Here is a 19,088-nt window from a genome sequence, read left to right on the forward strand (position 1 = left end):
CAAAAAAAGATAAAGAAAAAAAAGTGATGAAGTACAGGTAGTCCTCGACTTACAACAGTTGGCTTAGTGACTGTTCGAAGTTACAATGGCACTGAAAAAATGAATCAGTTGCCAAGCATCTGAATGTAAATCAGAAGACCCTGGAGATGCTGCAACTTTCCAGCTGATCAGCGCTTCTTCTGGGCTCAGAAGCACCAGGATCAGCGCCGAGCTCCAGCTGGAGCCTGGCGCTGATCCTGGTGCTTCCGCTGAGCCCTGACAGCCCTGCAGCTCCAGCCGTCTCTCATTCAGGCTTGTGCGGTGCTGCCACCGGTTCAGCTCATTCCCCTCCCCCGCTACCACTTCTCTAGGATGGTCGCGTACCACCTGCCCGGTGCCAATGTACCACAGGTGGTACCCCTACCACTGGTTGAAAAGCCCTGCATTAGGAGATAAAACAAGTGGAATAATTGGTTTGCTGATGGCTTGAAAGCAAACAAACAGTAGCTTTATTCTCCTCGTGCATATCTTTGGTCCTGTATATATTTTATATTTTACCTTCTGTAAAAATTGAATAATAACCAGAGGGAGGAGGAGTGTGTGTGTGTGTGTGTGTGTGTGTGTGTGTGTGTGTGTGAAGGAAATGGGAGAAAAAAGGGAAGAAGTGCAAGGAATAACAAAAAAAGAGTAACTTCTGACTTCAACAGTTACTACTATGAATGACATTGATATTTTGCTCAAAAATTCAATAACACACAGTATTTCTGTCCTACTATTGTCCTCTTGCATATCAGCAACTGAAGGCTTGTAATCTAATTGCGCTCTAGTTCAAACCTGGTATGAAAAGGTGATAGAGGTGGTAACCTACAGAGCAAACAAAAAGCCAGCTAATATGACTCACTTTTCGTTTTCCCTGGGCATTAGCGCTGAGCTCTGATAATAAAAAAAAAAATAGAACCACAACCCTTTAAACTAAACATAGACATCGCCCTAACTAGGTGTTCACTGCTTCTATTGTTATCTCAGAGGGAGATAAAGTCAGATTAAGGCTGCCCCAAAGATCAGTTTTACCATGCAATCGTCTTCCTTGTTCACAACATGACAAAAGGAATTAGAATCAAACCATGTTAGTTATTGCACTGACTATTCTTCTTTTTGTTCACTGAAAAACCGCACTGGCTGGCTTCTCATTTATGCATCAAATTTATATGCCACTCATCTCGTGGCGCGAGGCCAATTAAACCAGCATGGACTTGTTTTTACCTAGCTGTTGCGTGAATCCAGCCAGGACACAACGGTTTGCGGCTTAATTTAATGCACGAACACAGTTATTCTGGGTTATTCAACCAACAGTGGCGATGACAAATTTTTTTGTGCGAACGGCTGGGTTTAGCTTACGTGGTTTGTAATCTTTCCCATGATTTGGCAGACATGGTAGGAAAGAACCGTGTGAATTTACAGTAGCAAAAAGTTACTCGGTATGATGCAGAACCTCCAGCAAATGGTATAGCTCAGGAAGAAGTCTGGAAGGATTGGCTTATTTTGCAGAAGCCAGCAGGCATCAACTAGCTGTCCAAATCACTTCTATCGCCTACCTATGTTCTCCGTCCCTGCCGGGGTTCAAGGATTCATCACAGTTCTGATTGCATTCACAAAATCCGGAAATTATGTGACCTTTCCGGCCACCAACCTTCCGGTTTCAAAAAGTGGGAAGCAGCTCATGAAGAAGATCCAGAATGCGGTACCATTCCCCGCTTCTTCCAAGATCCCCTGAGCCACAGAGAAGACATTCCCCATACGCTACTCAAGCGGCCGGCAATCTAGATCCAAGACTAGATGGTCTACATGTGGGGCGTACGATTTCACATGTTCAATATGCAAGATTTGGGTTTTCCAGAGTTTCCTGTCCAGGTCCTGAAGCAAATCCTGGATCCGTGTGGCCGTGACTTCTGCCCAGCGCTGCCATTCTTGTTTGGCTGAAGTTGTGAAGGATTGTCCGACGTTCTGGAGGACATGGTGGTCCTCCAGAGCGACTTGATTTTCTCGGCCACGGGATGTTGCTTGGCGGGGACCCTGCTCCGCTTGCTGGGACCACTCAAGTGCCTTTCCTGGAAAAGTCTCCACGTTTTGGTGTAGGTGAAGGACCCCTCCCACATCCTTTCTCAAGACCTGGCAAGCGACTGGCCAGCCTCCCTCCGACGTAGGGATCAGTCCCAGGTTTACTCTGTCAGCCACACCCCGTAGTTCCACCTCCAGCCAAGGAGAGAGAGAAGAGGAAACACTTTCTCAAATCAAAAGCATTGGTTTGTCTTCCTAGCTTGGTTTCTACTCAAACCAGGTTTCAGGGTCAATTTTGAGGCTTTTTCTACTCACCTTTCTATTATCCCCCTGGTGAATGTGGCACCGATCCTGAACGCCGTTCAGATGCAGGTTCCTCCGTAGAGCTTCCACGGCATGAGGGTTCCACTCACAAGCATGGACCAAGGCAGCGCCAGCATGAATTAAATACGGGAGAGTGAAATAGCCAATCCCTGAAAAGAAGACAAATGCACTCAGTCGTTACATTATCCTTGACTGACAGCCCTCTAAGCTTTGTTTACACAGACTGCTGCTTACAAGCATTCCTCCACCTTTTATCTGTACCACTCAAGCACTAGCAGTTCTTAATAGCAGATCCCGCAGAAACAGAATTGATCGGAGCAACTGCGCAATACTTGTTGCCTGTCACAGCTTAGCAAGATGCGTTTAAACCCAACCCGCACACTTGTTCTTTCACTGGTCCAAACAGCCCCACAGGTTCGGCATTCCAAAGAATCCTCGAGGTTCAGAAACACTTTGTACCCAAATTAGAATTTCAAGAGTTTCTGCTGTTATCGAAGCGAAGCATATTTACCAGCATAAAGATCCACCACGACTTCTCCTGTGCATAACATAGAGGCTATCCGTAGCTTTTCAGTAATGTTTCCCGGAGACAGCATGCACTGGGTCACATCAAAGCTGTATCTGTGGAGAAAACACAGATGCAGGAGACTCGGTACCCATCCTAAATTGCCAAGACGTATACTAAGCCTAAGCCTAAGCTTTGCTAACCAGTAGGGCTCATGGCTCTGATGGAAGCAAAAATTGGCAGCCTAGATTAACCAAGCAGATGTTCATCTTTGCTCGTTTTGGAAACATATCAACTTATTAGAGATCTTTCTGTCCCGTCCGGCAACAGAATTCCCAAAGGGACTAACAGAAATCAGATAACTTCATATCCAGAGTAAAAGACACATAAAGTATGGGAAATGAAAACTACAGGAATAGGAAAAACAACATGGCACTTTGAACAGGCGTTATCTGCTTTAAGATCTCCACTACAGGAAATCTAGCTAATTTCCAGTCAAAATACTCTACTGTGAAGACTTTTTCCATCTTAACTTTCAAGCAGAATCTGCTTTCCTACAATTTAAGACTATTGTTCATTGCACTAGTGAACACCACCAACTTTCTTAATTAAACTTAGGGCAACCTTGGAGGGGTTTTTTTTCTGACTCATGGACTTCAACTCCCAGACTTCCTGAGCCAGCCATTCTGGGAGTTGAAGTCCACGAGTCATCAAAGAGCCAAGGTTGCCTACCACTGGTCTAGGATCTTTCGTGTGATTCCAGTGTAAGTGAAAGAGGAGTAAAGGAGAACCTTTCCTCTCTTACCTGATTCCATTGTCCACCTGTTCAACCCAACCATCCTCACCCAGCAGCAGGGTCACAGCAGGAGAGCGAAACACATCTGGCTGCACTCGCCCCCGTTTGGCTAAACGCCGGGCCCCCAAAACACTAGCAACCACCTGCCAAAGTTCTTGGCCTAGAACAGAGAGTGAATGAATGAACGAATGAACGAGCCTTTATTGTCAAAGTACAACCATGTATACATTGAGATTGGCTGAGCCTCCGTTCGTGCCCCCAACCCCAACTCACAGTGACAACAAACCCTCCATCTTATTACACCATGTGAGCTAACTGCACAACACATCGGCTTTGCAAGTCAATCATGCATAAAGTTTATAAAATTATTTCCCGTTCAAGAGCCTAACAGCCCATGGATAAAAGCTGTTTTCAGCCTGTTGGTACGGCTGGCTATACTCCTATATCTCCTACCCGATGGTAGGAGAGTAAAGAGATACCGACCAGGGTGTGAGTCGTCCCTGAGAATTTTCCTCTCTCTTCCAAGGCAGCGAGCACATAATTTCTCACTACAATGTTGTTCAGTTACACCAAAAGCAACCAGGAGTCTCTTGTAATATGTTTAAGCTTCAACATGTAATATTTATTACAGCAGTTAAGTTTCTAAAAGAAACCGTATCACCAGATGAATAAAGAGTAACATTATCTTCAGATGGCAGTTCTTATATTTCACCGTGGTCTCACGTCCAAGTACTAACTCTGTTTACCTTTGGGAAGATCAGTCCAGATTGACTTCTATCACCTATTTGCATATTATCTGCTTTGTTCGTATGTACTGTCTGTATTGAATATAGTTTGTTCCGCATTAGTTTAATGTGTGGTAAGAATTTAGCCCAATTTAGCCCACTGTGGTTTATTCAGCAAACTATGGTTAAATAAACCATGGCTTGGGGCAATTGTGAAACCCAATCATTGTAATTCAGCCCATGTGTGTGCAATTGTAGTTATCACATCCGCTTCTCTTGTTGCCCCAGGCCTCCATCTCTTCCTCCTATTTCTTTTATTATGTAAATTCCATGCAGTAAAGATCCAGCATGCCATAGCTTCGGGGAAACCCTGAGCACCAAGTCACTACTATGTAAATAACAAATACTAACATTAACAAGGAAAGGAAATTAATATTTATAATGGGAGAGGGGAAAAAACTGTTCAGTCCCAAATTAATAGAACTGCATTCTAGCTGTTTTAATCTTGCATTTCCCCACAGTTCCTTTCTGCAAAAATACTTATTTTGCATAAGGAATAAAAGTCTGGTTTTGCTGAAGAGGGATCCCCCATTGTAAAATTATATTTGTGATTTGTTTGTTTGTTTGATTGACTGACTTCTATAGCTGCCCATCACAGTAAATGACTCTTTACCCAATTCTCTCCACTGCTTTGTTCTAAAGCAATCCTCGCTTAGAAGAACAAGGTCCCCATGCCTCTGCCAGGACCGTGGCAGATCTTTCTCTAACTCTTCTGACCACACAGCACCATGGATTGACATGAGGTGTTGTAGCTCACTGTGTAGTTTCTGAACAGGTGAACGTACCATAACTGCTTTCGAAGGAATAGGATTCTAAGGAAGAAAAATAAATGGTTAGTTTCCTCCGTGACACACACACAGCTTGCTTCACTTCTGAATCCTCTCTAAACATCTTAGCTGTGTGGGGTCCTTGGTGCTCTCCGAACTTGATTATCTTAGGTATACATCCTAGCTGTATCGGTGCTTATGATAAAAGGTTTTTTAAAAAGCAGAATACTTTGAATGTGTTAATCAAAACCCCGATGGTTCCCAAAGCATTACATTACACAAGCTCAGCTCTTTGGTGATATTGGAACAGTTAAGCCAATGGCAGCACCAGTACCAGCCCAGACCCATGGCTACATCAAAGAAGCTCAACCAACATTACCAAGTAAAGCAAGCAGAAAAGCTGGAAGAAAACAAGGAAGAATGGGGAAGAATGATCAGAAGCAAACGGGACAATATTTATTTCCAGCTCCAGAGATAAGTCTAGTGTTAGGCAAAAAAATATGACTTCTCAAGCTCAAGAAGAGCTTGACTTACATGGATCCATGTCAGAGTGCAGGTCTTTCCATGTGGGATGCTCTCTTTCAGCTGCTGTAGGTGCTGCGGTGTGAAGTTTTGACTGAGTATAGGCAACGCCGTAGTCCCATCAGGAAGTTTCTGCACTCGATAAAAGGAGTTGAAAATCCCTTCTTTCTTCAAGAGTTTTCTGTAACGGCAATAAATTCATGAGGATGGCCACAGAAGTCATTGCCTTTGCTACAGAAAAGGTCCCAAATGGAATAGCAGATTGAAATCAGCACCAAAGAGAAAATGAATCTGGCTTCACCAACAAGTGGCCTGGACTTGAGAATTCATCAAGACTTAACAAGAAATCTATTGATGGCATAGCTACAAAGCAGGAAAGCTGGGAGTGATGGAGGGAGAGAATAGATATAGGTGGGTAGATGAGAGAGGAAGAGAGATATGATTGAAATAGGAAAAGAGAGGGAGAAGATAATTAAATACAGAAAGGATAGAAATAGAAGACAGGCAATTATAGATAACAAATGATAGAGACAGAAGATAATATAGACAGAAGTAAATAGAAGTAGAAGATAGACAATGATAGAAACAGAAGATAGATAGATAGATAGATAGATAGATAGATAGATAGATAGATAGATAGATAGATAGATATAGACAGATAGATAAGATAGATATAGAGATACAGAGATAGAAATATAGAGATACATAGATGTCAGACGATGATAGATAGATGATATAGATGATATATAGGTGAGAGATGAGATGATAGATAGATAGATAGATAGATAGATAGATAGATAGATAGATGATAGATAGATAGATAGATAGATAGAATAGATGATAGATAGATAGATAGATAGATAGATAGATAGATAGATAGATAGATAGATGAGAGATGATATAGATAAGAGAGAGAGGGAGGGAGAGATATGACAAACAGACGATGACAGATATAGATAGATGATAGATAAGAGAGAGATGACAGACACATGACAGATAGATACTGAGAGATGAGAGACAGAGATATAGACAGATTTAGGGGCCAGGTTGAAATGAACTGGGTATCAGGGGAAGAAGACCTGCCTACATCTAAACCCCAACGCGCTGCCTTCCTACAAATCTGCCCTCACACCTCAAAAGCTGAGCAAACTGAGCCTCGGCAACGAGAGCCGCGGTGCCGGCAGAGGACGAAGCGTCGGGCTCCATCTTCGGCAATCGCCACACAATCAGCGCGGAAACGGAACCCACGTTTGAACGCCGAGGCTTCCGGGGGGAAGGAGAAAAAGGTGGGACCCAACGAAAACGAAGCTGGCGGCGGCGCCTTTCGGCGACGGACCGGAAGCCGAGGTCGTGAGTTGTTTGGTGGGGGGAGGGGGAACCCGCGGTGGGCGGAGAGGAGGAAGATGGCGGGCTTGTCGGTGCGGGACCCCGCGGTGGACCGGTCTCTGCGCTCCGTCTTCGGTGAGGTGCTCTTCCCGCCAGCCTCCCTCTCGCCCCGGGGCGGCAAAGCCTCCTCTCCACGCCGCCTTGGCGCGCCCGATGGGGACTACAATCCCCATCACCGCCAGCCGGGCTATCTTATTTAATTTAATTTAATTTTATTAAACTTATATACCGCCCTTCTCCCGTAGGACTCAGGGCGGTTCACAAGGTTTTTTTAAAAAAAACAATGCAACAAGTTACAAAAATTAAAAACAATTAAAATAATTACACTAACCTTGAAATATAATATCGAGGGGGCATGGGAGATGTAGTCCCCTCCGTGGGACCCTGGACTCTCTGGCTAGTTTTGTGGGGGATGCCTGGCTGCCTGGAAGTGCATAAACTCCAGTTCCCATCATTCCCAGGCATTAGCACTTGAAATGTTTTGCACGCTCTTTTTTTGGGGAGGGGGAGAAATTTATTTATTCATTTATTAATGGGATTTATATCCCGCCCTATCTCCCGAAGGACTCAGGGCAGCTAACAACAAAAAATGCATGCAACTTTAACATCTCTTAAAATTGCGCACATCGGTGTATTATTTTTAAATCAGATTTCATATATATTATCTGTCTATGAAATGTATATGTTTATGGTCTTCTGTAATTATTGAAGCGAATTGGTCTTAAAACACTTTAAATCTGGGTTGTTGTTTTTTTCATTTCTTCTGCATACTGTATAGGCCTGGGCAATGTTGTAATGTTGGCATTTCACTCTTTCTAATGTAAATTGAATCCCCAAAGTCTCTGTAGAGAAATTCCTGTCTTCGACAATATTTTTCCACTTCTACGTAGGTTTTTATAATGCAACGGCATAATTTAGCCACAGTAACAAATGCCACTTTAACTGGACTTGGTATCATGCCTGGGGGTGATGTATTATTGTTTGCTTAGGGGCCCCTGTATTTTATTTTTTTAAAAAAATGTCTGCTGTAAGATTATTTCAGTCTGGGCTGTACCTGAAAAGGTGTCTGCCTAATTGCAGATATGCCCACAGATATTGATGACCTGCTCCTGTCTTTCTCTTGTAGTGGGAAATATCCCTTATGAGGCCACAGAGGAACAGCTAAAAGATATCTTCTCAGAGGTTGGACCTGTTGTCAGTTTCCGGTGAGGCGCTTCCCTTTTAGAATTCCCTGAGAACTGGTTCATTCTTAGGCCTGGAGGATTTAGAAATTGCGCAGAGAAGGGGCAGAAGATGAGGTCTTTATGAAGAATAACCAGAGTGCATGTATTGGACCACAGTTTCCATTCTTGAAATCTTGATTAAAATCATTTAACCAATGAGAAAGGCCTCTGTCTGAGAGCCTAGATCACTCATCCCCAACTTGGCATCCTTCAGATATCTCAGATGGATCATGCTGGAGCCTCCATTACTCTGGAAAACCACTGCAATTCAAAATATACAATATGTTAAAGAGATGGGAGTGCTGGGCTCTCCAAATACAGGTAGCAGTGGTGAATTGCTATTTCCAGTGTCCTTCACCATTAGCTACCCCTCTACAGCAACATTTGGAGAGATCCTACTCTGGCTTAGAAATAGTTTCCTTTGTGGGATGGGGTCATCAATTAGTTTTAATTCTAATGTTCTCATTAGCAGCACCCCGTCTCCATCTCTCCCTCTCTCTCTCTTTCTCCCCCACTGCCCCTCTTCCCTCACCCCACCCCCGGTGTCTCACTTCTCTTCTTGGGCATAACTCTCTTGGTTTTCTCTGGTCTGCCAACCAGATTGGTATATGACAGAGAGACGGGCAAACCAAAAGGCTATGGCTTTTGTGAGTATCAAGATCAAGAAACCGCCCTCAGTGCCATGCGGAATCTCAATGGCCGAGAATTTAGCGGAAGAGCGCTTCGGGTGGACAATGCAGCCAGTGAGAAGAACAAGGAGGAACTGAAGAGTGAGTCTGAAGGCCCATCAGAAGGATTAGAGAGGGAGGAGTGTGACATTTTACAGCACGGATGACCTCTGGCCCCTAAGGTTTCCCTTTATTTCTCTGCTAGGCCTGGGCACTGGTGCCCCCATCATAGAGTCACCCTATGGAGACCCTGTAAACCCCGAAGATGCTCCTGAGTCCATTAGCAGAGCAGTGGCCAGCCTGCCTCCTGAGCAGATGTTTGAACTGATGAAGCAAATGAAGGTTGGAGGGCCAGCCAGCCAGAGATCATGGAGGAGGGGAGGGTTGCTTGATTGTCTTGTCAGTTGCAGGAGAGGGAAGATCCTTTCCTAGAAGCCAGGTTGACCTTGGGTTGCAAGTCGGAAATCTCCTGTCTTCTGCCCGTCTATTTAATAGAAGTATTTCCATCTCTTTTTGCAAAGGGGAGGAAATGTAACCTTAAATTAGCAGGTGTTGGAAGCTGGAGAATTCTCTCTCTACAGAAGTAGAGTAGTTAGCTGGAAGTGCAGGGCAACACGTTGGATGCAGTAGAAAAGCATGTGGGAATTGGAAGAAGGAACGAGTCCCATCAGGGGCAGAAAAAGAGCTCATAACCTGAACGGGTTCCTTGCGGAACCAAAGACTGTTTTATACCAGATCAGGTTATTCTCAACCCATTAATACTGATAGGCTTTTGGGTTTCTAGATAAAAAGTATGCTCACCTTGTACCTAATTGATCTTTTTTTGGGGGGGGAAGGTTAGGGTTAGGAATCACTTCAGACTTTCTGAAGCAACTTTCCCCAACCTGGGGGCCCGAGGTGGAGGGGTAGGAGGGAGCAGAGATCACATTGGGGGAAGTTGTTTTTCAAATGGGCATTCTTAACACCTTGTGGTTGCTGAGCATATATCCTACCTGTCCCACAGGGAATGGTTCCTTCTCCCGTAGGGAATGCAGTGTGTAAGAAACGGAAGTACTGGAGATATCAGTAGAAATGGCTTTTTGAATATTGAGCTGTGGAGAAAAGCTTCAAAGGTGATTGAAAGATGACAGGTCAGTTGTTCCTCGTGTTCTAGAGTCTCCTCTTTTCCGTTTTTTCCCCCCAGTTGTGTGTCCAGAACAGTCCTCAGGAGGCACGGAGTATGCTCTTGCAGAATCCTCAGCTCGCCTACGCCTTGCTGCAGGCCCAAGTGGTGATGCGTATTGTTGACCCAGAGATTGCGCTGGTACGTTGGTCACCTTTGCGGTCTTGGGATAAGAGGCGGAGCCACGTGCCTTGAACATATGCCTGTTATCTTGAGAGAGGCGTATTTTATTTTTCTCTCTTCTGTCATCCAGAAAATTCTTCATCGCCAAACCAGCGTCCCATCTCTGATTCCTGGAAATGCACAGCCAGGGCCAGGGCAGGGCCCTGGTCCCGGGCCAGGAGCCGGTCCCGGGCCAGGACCTGGGCCAAATGCTCAGATGAACCAGCCGAACGTCCCTTCTTCTCAGCCACAACCAATTGTAAGCAGCTCTTTTTTGAGCTGAATCTTTTCCTTCGGTCTGTGTTGCATATCTTTTCAGGTTGAAAGAGCATGTATTAATTTAGGGGTATATTGTGATCTATAGGAACGCGGTGGCTCAGTGGGTTAGGACGCTGAGCTTGTCGATCAGATGGTCGGCAGTTTGGCGGGTCGAATCCCGAGTGCTGCGTAACAGAGTGAGCGCCTGTTACTCGTCCCGGCTTCTGCCAACCTAGCAGTTCGAAAGCACGTAAAAATGCAAGTAGAAAAATAGGGACCACTACGGTGGGAAGGTAACACCGCTCCGTGCGCCATTGGCGTCTAGTCATGCCGGCCACATGACCACGGAGACGTCCTCGGACAAGCGCTGGCTCTTCAGCTTTGAAACAGAGATGAGCACCGGCCCCTAGAGTTGGAAACGACTAGCACACATGTGCGGGGGAACCTTTACCTTTATCTTTATATATTGTGATCTGCAGATATTCGTTGGCCATATCTCTTCTTTCTGTTTTTAGGTATTGCTAAAATTATTTCTAAAGTAGTAAAATGATACAGTAATAACCACCTTATAAAATCAGTAATTATAAAACTACTAGCCCACTAATGGTAAGCAAATTAAAATAGACGGGAAAGCGATCAGCACATCAGCAACATAATCAGCAAACTAGCTGGATTGCAGTTCCTAAATTCATTCATTTTTAAGGGCCTGCAAGATTCTTTCTCTGGTTTTGCTACAAAAAGCTAAAACGTCCAGAGTTAACTAAGGAATGGATAAAGTCACAGCTGGGCATAGGGTGCCTGGAATTGGGCCCTGCTAGGGAAGGCTGATTATTATTTTAATTTGTTGGATCTTTTCTTTGCGGAAATATTAATGTGAGTTGGTGCCCCAAACTTGTCATTTCTCAAGTGTGTCATTCGGTGAAACTTTGACCAAGCTGTACCAAGACAATTATTCTACATGGTTGGTATCCTGTTAGATAGCAAGGATTTGTAGGACACTGCACAAAAAATATCTCATTAATTACTGACAACTGGCACGTCACAAAGCTGGCATTATTTCCCTAACCAGGGATTTTGTTAGTTTTTGACGGGTGCAAGGGTCAGTCTCCCATCTGGCGTGTCCAGTTTCAAGTTAGCCAACTCTGCAGAAATCTCTGAAACCTCATTGTGCTTTTTCTTTCTCTTGAGTAGGGCGGGATGCATGTCAATGGAGCTGCTCCTCTGATGCAGCCCCCCATGCAAGGAGGAGTACCTGCTCCAGGGCAGATGCCAGCTTCAGTGCCCGGACCTGGCCCTGGGCCCATGGCTCCAGGAGGTGAGTGGGTCAATACGTTGTTCTTTCCTAGCCTATTTCACAGCTCTCGGGGCAGAATCAAGCATGATTGGAGTCAGAACACATTGGCGACATAAAATAAGCAGGAGAAACGTAGCCAAACTTGGTTTAATCCTGCCTACTTGGGAGTTAGCTCTTGAATTCATATTTAGTCATGCTTAAATTTGTATTGAATTGCCCCATTAAACATTTAAAGCTGCAGTCCTATATGCAGTTAATTGGGAGCAAGTCCACGAAATTTCCCTGGGTGTTCATCTAGGTCAGAGGTAGGGAAGCCTGGCTCTTTGATGACTCTTGGATTTCGATATCCAGAATTCCTGAACCAGCCATGCTGACTCAGGAATTCTGGGAGTTGAAGTCCACAAGTCATAAAAGAGGCAAACCTCCCCTACCCCTGACCTAGGTAAACTTTTGTCATTTGAACTAGATAATTTAGACAAGAAGATGGATAATGTATACATGAAGCAATGGATTTATGTTGGATGGCAATTTATTTTTTTATATCATTCTGTAAATAATATTTCGGTGAAAACTGCTGGTTAATTTTTTTCCACTCCGAAGTGGCCAATAAGTAAAATTTCCCAAGCAACGGCATTGTGCCATACCAGTCGTTGGTTTGAGCCCCTTGTCTTGAGCGGAAGCAAAGCAAAGTGAGCATCAACAGTTAAACATTAAGTTTTGCTCATCTTTGGTTTCTGAGGCCCCCTAAGTTGAACACATTTCCTCTTCGATCACAATGATACGAAAATCAGGCCTGTATTGTGTTCTCCCTGTTTGGGCTGCTAATGAACAGTTCCTTTTCAAAAAAACATCTAGTTGACATGATGTTATCGCTTCCTTCGATTTGAAAAACGCTTTGGAAATTCTGATCTGGATGATTTAAGCTGGCCAGCTTAGCTCCCAAGCTTTTCCCATTTTCACTAATTCATCTCCCTGAACGTTTCCGCAAATGTTCTCCTGCAGGTAGCATGCCAGGGAGCAGCCCGATGATCTTGGAACGCGGACAAGGTAAACCCACCATTCCCCCTTGGTTGGTTGGAGCACAGATCTCTAGGAGACTGAAATCTTACCAGCTCGGGACAGTGACAGATTTGAATTGAGAGGGGACTCTGTACCGGGAGTTTCTTACAAGCAGGGTGCAATACATTTGCAGCCCCGTAATCCTTTTTATGCAGCCCTGAAGCTCCCTCCGGTTCCGTGTGAGCAGATCAGGATTTCATCCTATTGTGAAGTTGGAAGTGCATGAAAACAGGCAGCATAAGCCCTCTAAATAGACCATGCAGCTTTTTTTAAAAAAAGAAATCCATATCGGGGAATTCAGCATCCCCCAGCCCCACCCGTTTGCATGATGCAGCTCCGTCCGCTTTGCATCAGCACACACACACACACACACTTACACTTAACCCTCCTAGAAGTGTACTGTGCGTCTCCCGGCTGTCAAAACAATTGCCCGCCACAACGTTTTCCGACTCGCTCGCGGCAATCGTGTAGCTCTGCCAGGATTTCTGTAACTCTGTCCCTCCGTTTCTCTTTGCGCTTAGTGGACAATGAGAGCGATGCTTTCCCCAGTAATGCTCCATCAGGTACTTGCATGCAGAAGACGGGAACGCCACCCTTGGTTGAACTCTCCCAGGCGCCCCCCCCCCCCCCCCCGTGGGTTAGTGCTCGAACCGAGTTGCGCCTGCTTTCTTTCGTTTAGCCAGCAGAGGGTGCTGCCGCCCACTTTTTTTGAGATGCTTTTCTTGTTTTGTTTTTTGGACTTACATTTTCTTTGCACAAAGAAACGGGGCTTGCTTTGTTCTGGTGATGGAGGCCAACGAGGTGTATGACTGGAAACATCCCTGCGTGTTATTCCACCTTTTGCATTCAAATGTTACATTACTTCTGTCCCCCCCCCTCCCCACCATGCTCTCTACATGGGGGCTGCCCTTGAAGTGCACCCGGAGGCTTCAGCTGGTGCAAAATGCGGCCGCGTGGGTGCTTATGGGAGTATCGAGATACTCCCATGTTACACCTCTCCTGTGCGAACTGCATTGGCTTCCGGTTGCCCTCCGGGTGCGATTCAAGGTGCTGGTAATTACCTTTAAAGCCCTACATGGCTTAGGCCCAGGGTACTTGCGAGACCATCTGCTGCCAATGTCAACCTCCCATCGCCCAGTTTGCTCCCACAGAGTCGGCCTCCTCAGGGTGCCGTCGGCCAGGCAATGCCGGCCGGCGACCCCCAGGGGGAGAGCCTTCTCTGTGGGCGCGCCGACCCTCTGGAATGAGCTGCGGACGGCCCCTGACCTTCGATCCTTCCACCGTGACCTGAAGACATGGTTGTTCCAACAAGCGGGCCTGGACTGACCATGGTTTTTAATTTGGTTTTATTGTGTAAATTGTCCCATATTTCTTATATTCATTGTTTAATTCTTTTTTAATTTTTGTATTTTATGTCTCTTAATTTTTATTGTTGTGAGCCGCCCTGAGTCCTTAGGGAGAAGGGCGGCATATAAATTTAATAAATTCTAATTCTAATTCTTTTCCCAAAGCCCTTAAAGAACTCCCTTGTTGGGTTAGGCAAAATCCCATTTTTTTTTTAGCCCCAAGCTCTGATCGCTTCCAGGCTGCCAAATGTCCCAGCAGCTTACTAGCTGTGATGTAAATAACTATCAGAAGGTGGTGTGTTTCAGTATATTTATTTTCTTAATTTTCTTTCCAGTCCTATCCCTGGGACAAATTGCAGTATTCTCTTGAATTCATCTGGTTTACCTTAATGACTGGGTGGAAAAGAGAAGCCTTCTTCCCCTCTGTTTTTTTTGCTCCTTCTCCTCCAATGTTGCGCTATGCTTTGAGATGCGCGTCTGCAGTGTCTCTAAAATTAAAATGGCCAAGTACTTAAAATTGAAAGTACTTTGTTCTTCCAGAAATGGAGACAGATCACATTCCCCCTTAGCCTGGCCATGAATCTTGCAGACATGATTTTGGCTTTCCATACCAGTTTACCATCATGCTACCTTAGGCAGCCATAAAAATCAAATCAATCAATAAAAATAAATTTTGCCTAAATTTAGGTCTTTTTTTTTCCCCCAGTCATTGCTTGGGTTTACGCATTGCATGATGTAGTAACCTGGTTTGTCTAGCTTTGGGTTAGTGGGCTCTAAATTGAATTAGCCTTTGTGGTTAATCATTCATTGTTCATGGCTCAGTGCTTAAATAGCAAAAACCTGGACAAAACGAGGGCTTACTGTGATGTGTGAAAGTTGTTGTCAGCCATGCCAGGCGACACTGAATTTCCCCCCTGTATCGCTCTTACAAATCAGCTTACAAAGCATTAAAAACCTGGATAGTAAGTGCCTTGAAATGTTCTTCCATTGCAAAATGGCATTTGAAACCAGAAATAAAATATTCCCCGGAGATTAAAAGCCATCATGGAACACAGGCAACCTGTTGCTGGGGGGAAGAACTTAATGTCTTAGCTCTAAAAACTGGGAGGCACCTGGACAAAAGTAGACCTGAGTCTCTGGCAGGTTTGCATGTGAGTAGGCCATTGTTGAGATCCCGGTTACTAGATTCTTAGGGCTTTCTGGGTCAAACTATAATTTTTAATTGTGCCAGAGGACTGATCGTTCCTGTTGGTCTTAAAAGTACCAACAAGCCCTGAATTTCTCCTTTCCTAAAAGAAGAGGATCCGTTAGAAACCCACCCAGCACTTTTCAACAGCAGCTTTTCCCATCCCTCCATCCCTGCTTCCTTAGACTCTACCTGGCAGTCACCTAATACCTCCTATTAGGCCAGGGGTCTCCAGACTTGGCCCCTTTAAGACTTGTGGACTTCAGCTCCCAGAATTCCCCAGCCGACATGGAGAGAGGCGAGCCTTTGATGGCAGCCCCCTTATACAGCGGTCTAATGCAGGGGTCTCCAAGCATAGCTGGCCGAGGAATTCTGGGAGCTGAAGTCCACAAGTCTTCAAAGTGGCCAAGTTTGGAGACCCCTGTATTAGACCCTGGTGTTAAGGGGTTGCCTTCAAAGGCTCATGTCTCTCCAGAGAGATACCACAGGACATGTTCTAGCCGGGCGTGTGCATGCGTGTGGCGGGCGCCTCTCCTGTTGATGTGACGGCTCTTTCTCCCTCTCTTCCTGCTACCCGGCCAGGAAACCTGCAGCTCTCTCCCGTGGGACCTGCCAGGTCTGCCTCTATTGAGCGCGTTCAAGGTACCAGTAGCTGCCATTGGCCTCCTCTTGCTTGTGGCGCCCTGCAAAGGAGGGGCAAGGCTCGTGCGCACACCCAAACGTGTATACCCCCCCCTTAGGTAGAGCTACAAATGAAGCAGCAGGTGTGGCTTTACGTCTGGGATGAAACAGATGGCATCTGTAACTCTAACTATGGGGCAGGGGGAAGTCTCCACCTAGTGCTAGCAGAAAGAGGGGTGGCGTCCGATGAATATTTTGTGCTGACCTATCATTAGGGTACCAAACTCTTTTGAAACCATCCTAAGTATTCTTCACCTAGTTTGTGCATCTTTCTTTGTTCTTCAACCGTGCTCTCTCCTTCTCTCCCCTTTGCTCTTGATCTCCCCATCCCCGTTAGCAATAAGCTGGTTGGTCTCCCCATCCTTGTTACCCGCTGAGATGTTTCTCAATCGTGGCAACTTTTAAGACGCGTGGACTTCCATCTCCCAGAATTCCCTACACAGCATGAGTTAAAGTCTGCACATCTTAAAAATTGCCGAGTTTTAAGAAGCACGGATTTAGATTAGAAGCTCCTCTGGGGGGGGGTGGGCACATGTGTTTTCTTTTATTAATTGGATTACACTTCGCCAGCGTCTCAGCAGTTCGGTAGAAATAATGCGAGGCTGGAGTACACGATCCTTGAATTTACTTGGAATGATTTTTTTTATTGACTGAACAGGAGTTATCTTAAGGGTCAAGCGAAGAAGCGTACACAGGTGTACGTGCCATTTAAAACGCATGGGAGCAGGAGCTTGATCCCTTTTAATTGGGCACATGAATACATTATAATAAGTGCCAGGAGGAACTAATTAAAATCTTTTGCCCTTGTGCTGTTCAGAACAGATAGGATTGTATCAAAACAAGCTGGACTTTTTACGAGCGTGTGAAGCGTGCTTGTCCCGAGTCTGCTCCTCCTCGACAAGGCAGAATATGTGTGATTAGGGAAGAGAGCGCAGGCACAAGGTAGTCTGTATGGAGGCAATTCATAACCTCCGCAGGCCTTCAGCCCACGGCAGGCTTCCTCCTATCTAAAGAGTACATGAAGGAGAAGCGCCTCAGTTCAAAAACTGCCGAACCGTACGATTTATACACGGTTTCTCTTCCTGACCCTCAAAGCCCTCTTTCTGCTTCCTCGACAGTTCCTATGCCAGACCCACGAGCCCCTATGCACCGGGGGCCAATGCCAGCTAGTGGGCCACCCCCCCGAGGCCTTCTGGGAGATGCCCCCAATGACCCGCGGGGAGGCACGTTGCTGTCGGTCACTGGAGACGTGGAGCCCAGGTAGGCAGGTGGGAACGGAGGCTGTATGTAGGGGGTCCTCTTCCAAGGGACGCGGTGGCTCAGTGGGTTAGGACGCTGAGCTTGTCGATCAGATGGTCGACAGTTTGGTGGGTCGAATCCCGAGTGCCGCGTAACAGTGAGTAACTGTTACTCGTCCCAGCTTCTGCCAACCTAGCAGTTCAAAAGCACGTAAAAATGCAAGTAGAAAAATAGGGACCACTACGGTGGGAAGGTAACAGCGCTCCGTGCGCCTTTGGCGTCTAGTCATGCCGGCCACATGACCACGGAGACGTCCTCGGACAAGCGCTGGCTCTTCGGCTTTGAAACTGAGCACCGGCCCCTAGAGTCGGAAACGACTAGCACGCATGTGCGGGGGAACCTTTACCTTCCAAGGGACCGGAAAGCAGGCTGGTTTCAGCAACGGGAGAATTAGGGGTTGCAAGCAAAGCAGTCTTTGTTTCCATTAAACAACAAACACACACACACACACACACACACACACCCCGTTTGACTGTAGAGAGCAAACAGGAGCTTGGTTCCAATTCTTTGCATCCCTCCTGCAACCTTGTACTTACTTAGGAGTTCCTGCAGGCAGCAGTCTCTTCTGTAGACTCATACTGACTGTTCTTGCACCATAAAACGGAGCCCCGATTGCGTCCTAACTTGGTTCATCAAACAAGCCAGAATCAGGCTTGGGTTACCGATCAAACAGAGCCCCTTTATTTACTGAGGTGAGAGCTTCTCCAGAGCTTTAACCCGGTGCCTGATGTCTCCTTTCTTCCCTCCTCGCCTTTTCCGCAGAGGTTACCTCGGGCCACCGCACCAGGGGCCACCAATGCACCACATGCCCGCACACGACAGTCGTGGGCTGCCCCCCCATGAAATGAGAGGCGGACCAATGGGAGAGCCACGCCCCCTGATGGGAGAACCGCGCGGGCCCTTGATGGATGGCCGAGGTAAAAGGGAGGTGGGCAGCACGAAGGGGTTGATGCAGGCGGAACCTGTCCCAACCCATTCAGTAGGACAGGAGAAGAATGATGAGGTCAAGATTCTGGATGATGTAGGAAGACTTTTCGGAGCCTGTGGCCTTACAGACGTTGCCGAGTGGTCATTCCAAGCTGCACAGTCAGTAGTGGCAACGTCTGGCCCACCGATTTCCACCGTGTTGTTCTAGCACAGAGGTCTCCAGCCTTGGCCACTTTAAGCTTGGCTGGCTGAGGAATTCTGGGAGTTGAAGTCCACAAGTCTTTAAAGTGGCCAAGGTGGGAGACCCCTGTTCTAGCAGATGCAAAAATATATAAGCAGTTCAGCCAACTCAACTGTACCATCGTAAGCTGAAACAAAAGGCAGGGTTGGATGGTCAGAACAAAAACCTGGTTTTACAGCTGCAGGCTTTATTCCCAACGCGATGGGGCTGCAAGCCTTTTGAAACTCCTGCCTGGCTCTGCTGGAGCGGGGAGCTCCTAGTTGTTGCCTCTTGACGTGTACAGTCGAACTTGTGTAAGAAACACCTCCCTTCTTTTATGTAGGTGGAAGAGACCCGAGGGGCATGGAGCCCAGAGTGATGGATGGCCGGGGCATGGAGCCCAGGGTGATGGATGGCCGGGGCATGGAGCCGAGAGGCATGGAACCCAGAGTGATGGATGCGAGGGGCATGGAACCTAGAG

The 19,088-nt window shown here is 46.2% G+C and overlaps 2 protein-coding genes across 4 annotated transcripts in view; one reads left to right on the forward strand and one right to left on the reverse strand.

The window, feature by feature from the left end:
- Positions 1-1,234: 1,234 nt before the first annotated feature.
- On the reverse strand, positions 1,235-6,952 carry TRMT12 (tRNA methyltransferase 12 homolog). The gene is made up of 7 exons (XM_083372377.1): positions 6,869-6,952; positions 5,749-5,917; positions 5,061-5,259; positions 3,672-3,822; positions 2,873-2,982; positions 2,353-2,510; positions 1,235-2,229 (listed from the first exon to the last, which is right to left on the reverse strand). Exons 1-7 carry the CDS (start codon positions 6,940-6,942, stop codon positions 1,780-1,782), a joined length of 1,311 nt encoding a protein of 436 aa, XP_083228503.1. The 5' UTR covers positions 6,943-6,952; the 3' UTR covers positions 1,235-1,779.
- Positions 6,953-7,074: 122 nt separating this feature from the next.
- Positions 7,075-19,088, forward strand: part of CSTF2 (cleavage stimulation factor subunit 2) — a 15,008-nt gene continuing 2,994 nt past the window's right edge. Inside the window, exons 1-12 of one of the 3 annotated variants that reach the window (XM_083372022.1) lie at positions 7,075-7,197; positions 8,249-8,327; positions 8,946-9,115; positions 9,219-9,355; positions 10,197-10,316; positions 10,429-10,596; positions 11,787-11,910; positions 12,892-12,936; positions 17,280-17,421; positions 18,223-18,377; positions 18,951-18,965; positions 18,996-19,088. The exon at positions 18,996-19,088 is cut by the window's right edge and continues 431 nt beyond it. In XM_083372022.1, coding sequence (XP_083228148.1) covers positions 7,140-7,197; positions 8,249-8,327; positions 8,946-9,115; positions 9,219-9,355; positions 10,197-10,316; positions 10,429-10,596; positions 11,787-11,910; positions 12,892-12,936; positions 17,280-17,421; positions 18,223-18,377; positions 18,951-18,965; positions 18,996-19,088 — 1,306 coding nt within the window. In that variant the 5' untranslated portion in view covers positions 7,075-7,139. Of the gene's footprint in view, positions 7,198-8,248; positions 8,328-8,945; positions 9,116-9,218; positions 9,356-10,196; positions 10,317-10,428; positions 10,597-11,786; positions 11,911-12,891; positions 12,937-17,279; positions 17,422-18,222; positions 18,378-18,950 lie in introns of all 3 variants that reach the window. The other 2 variants (XM_083372021.1, XM_083372023.1) reach the window with 2 other exon arrangements.

This window comes from Vipera ursinii (assembly GCF_947247035.1).
Source record: "Vipera ursinii genome assembly, chromosome: 12".
In the NCBI taxonomy this organism is placed as follows: domain Eukaryota; kingdom Metazoa; phylum Chordata; class Lepidosauria; order Squamata; family Viperidae; genus Vipera; species Vipera ursinii.

Coding starts and splice junctions, on each gene's coding strand:
- TRMT12 (XM_083372377.1), bottom strand. CDS start 6,942: ATGGAGCCCGACGCTTCGTCCTCTGCCGGCACCGCGGCTCTCGTTGCC. Junction 5,260..5,748: donor GCACTCTGACATGGATCCAT/GTAAGTCAAGCT, acceptor TTTCTTCCTTAG/AATCCTATTCCTTCGAAAGC. Junction 3,823..5,060: donor AAAGCAGTGGAGAGAATTGG/GTAAAGAGTCAT, acceptor TCTCTGTTCTAG/GCCAAGAACTTTGGCAGGTG.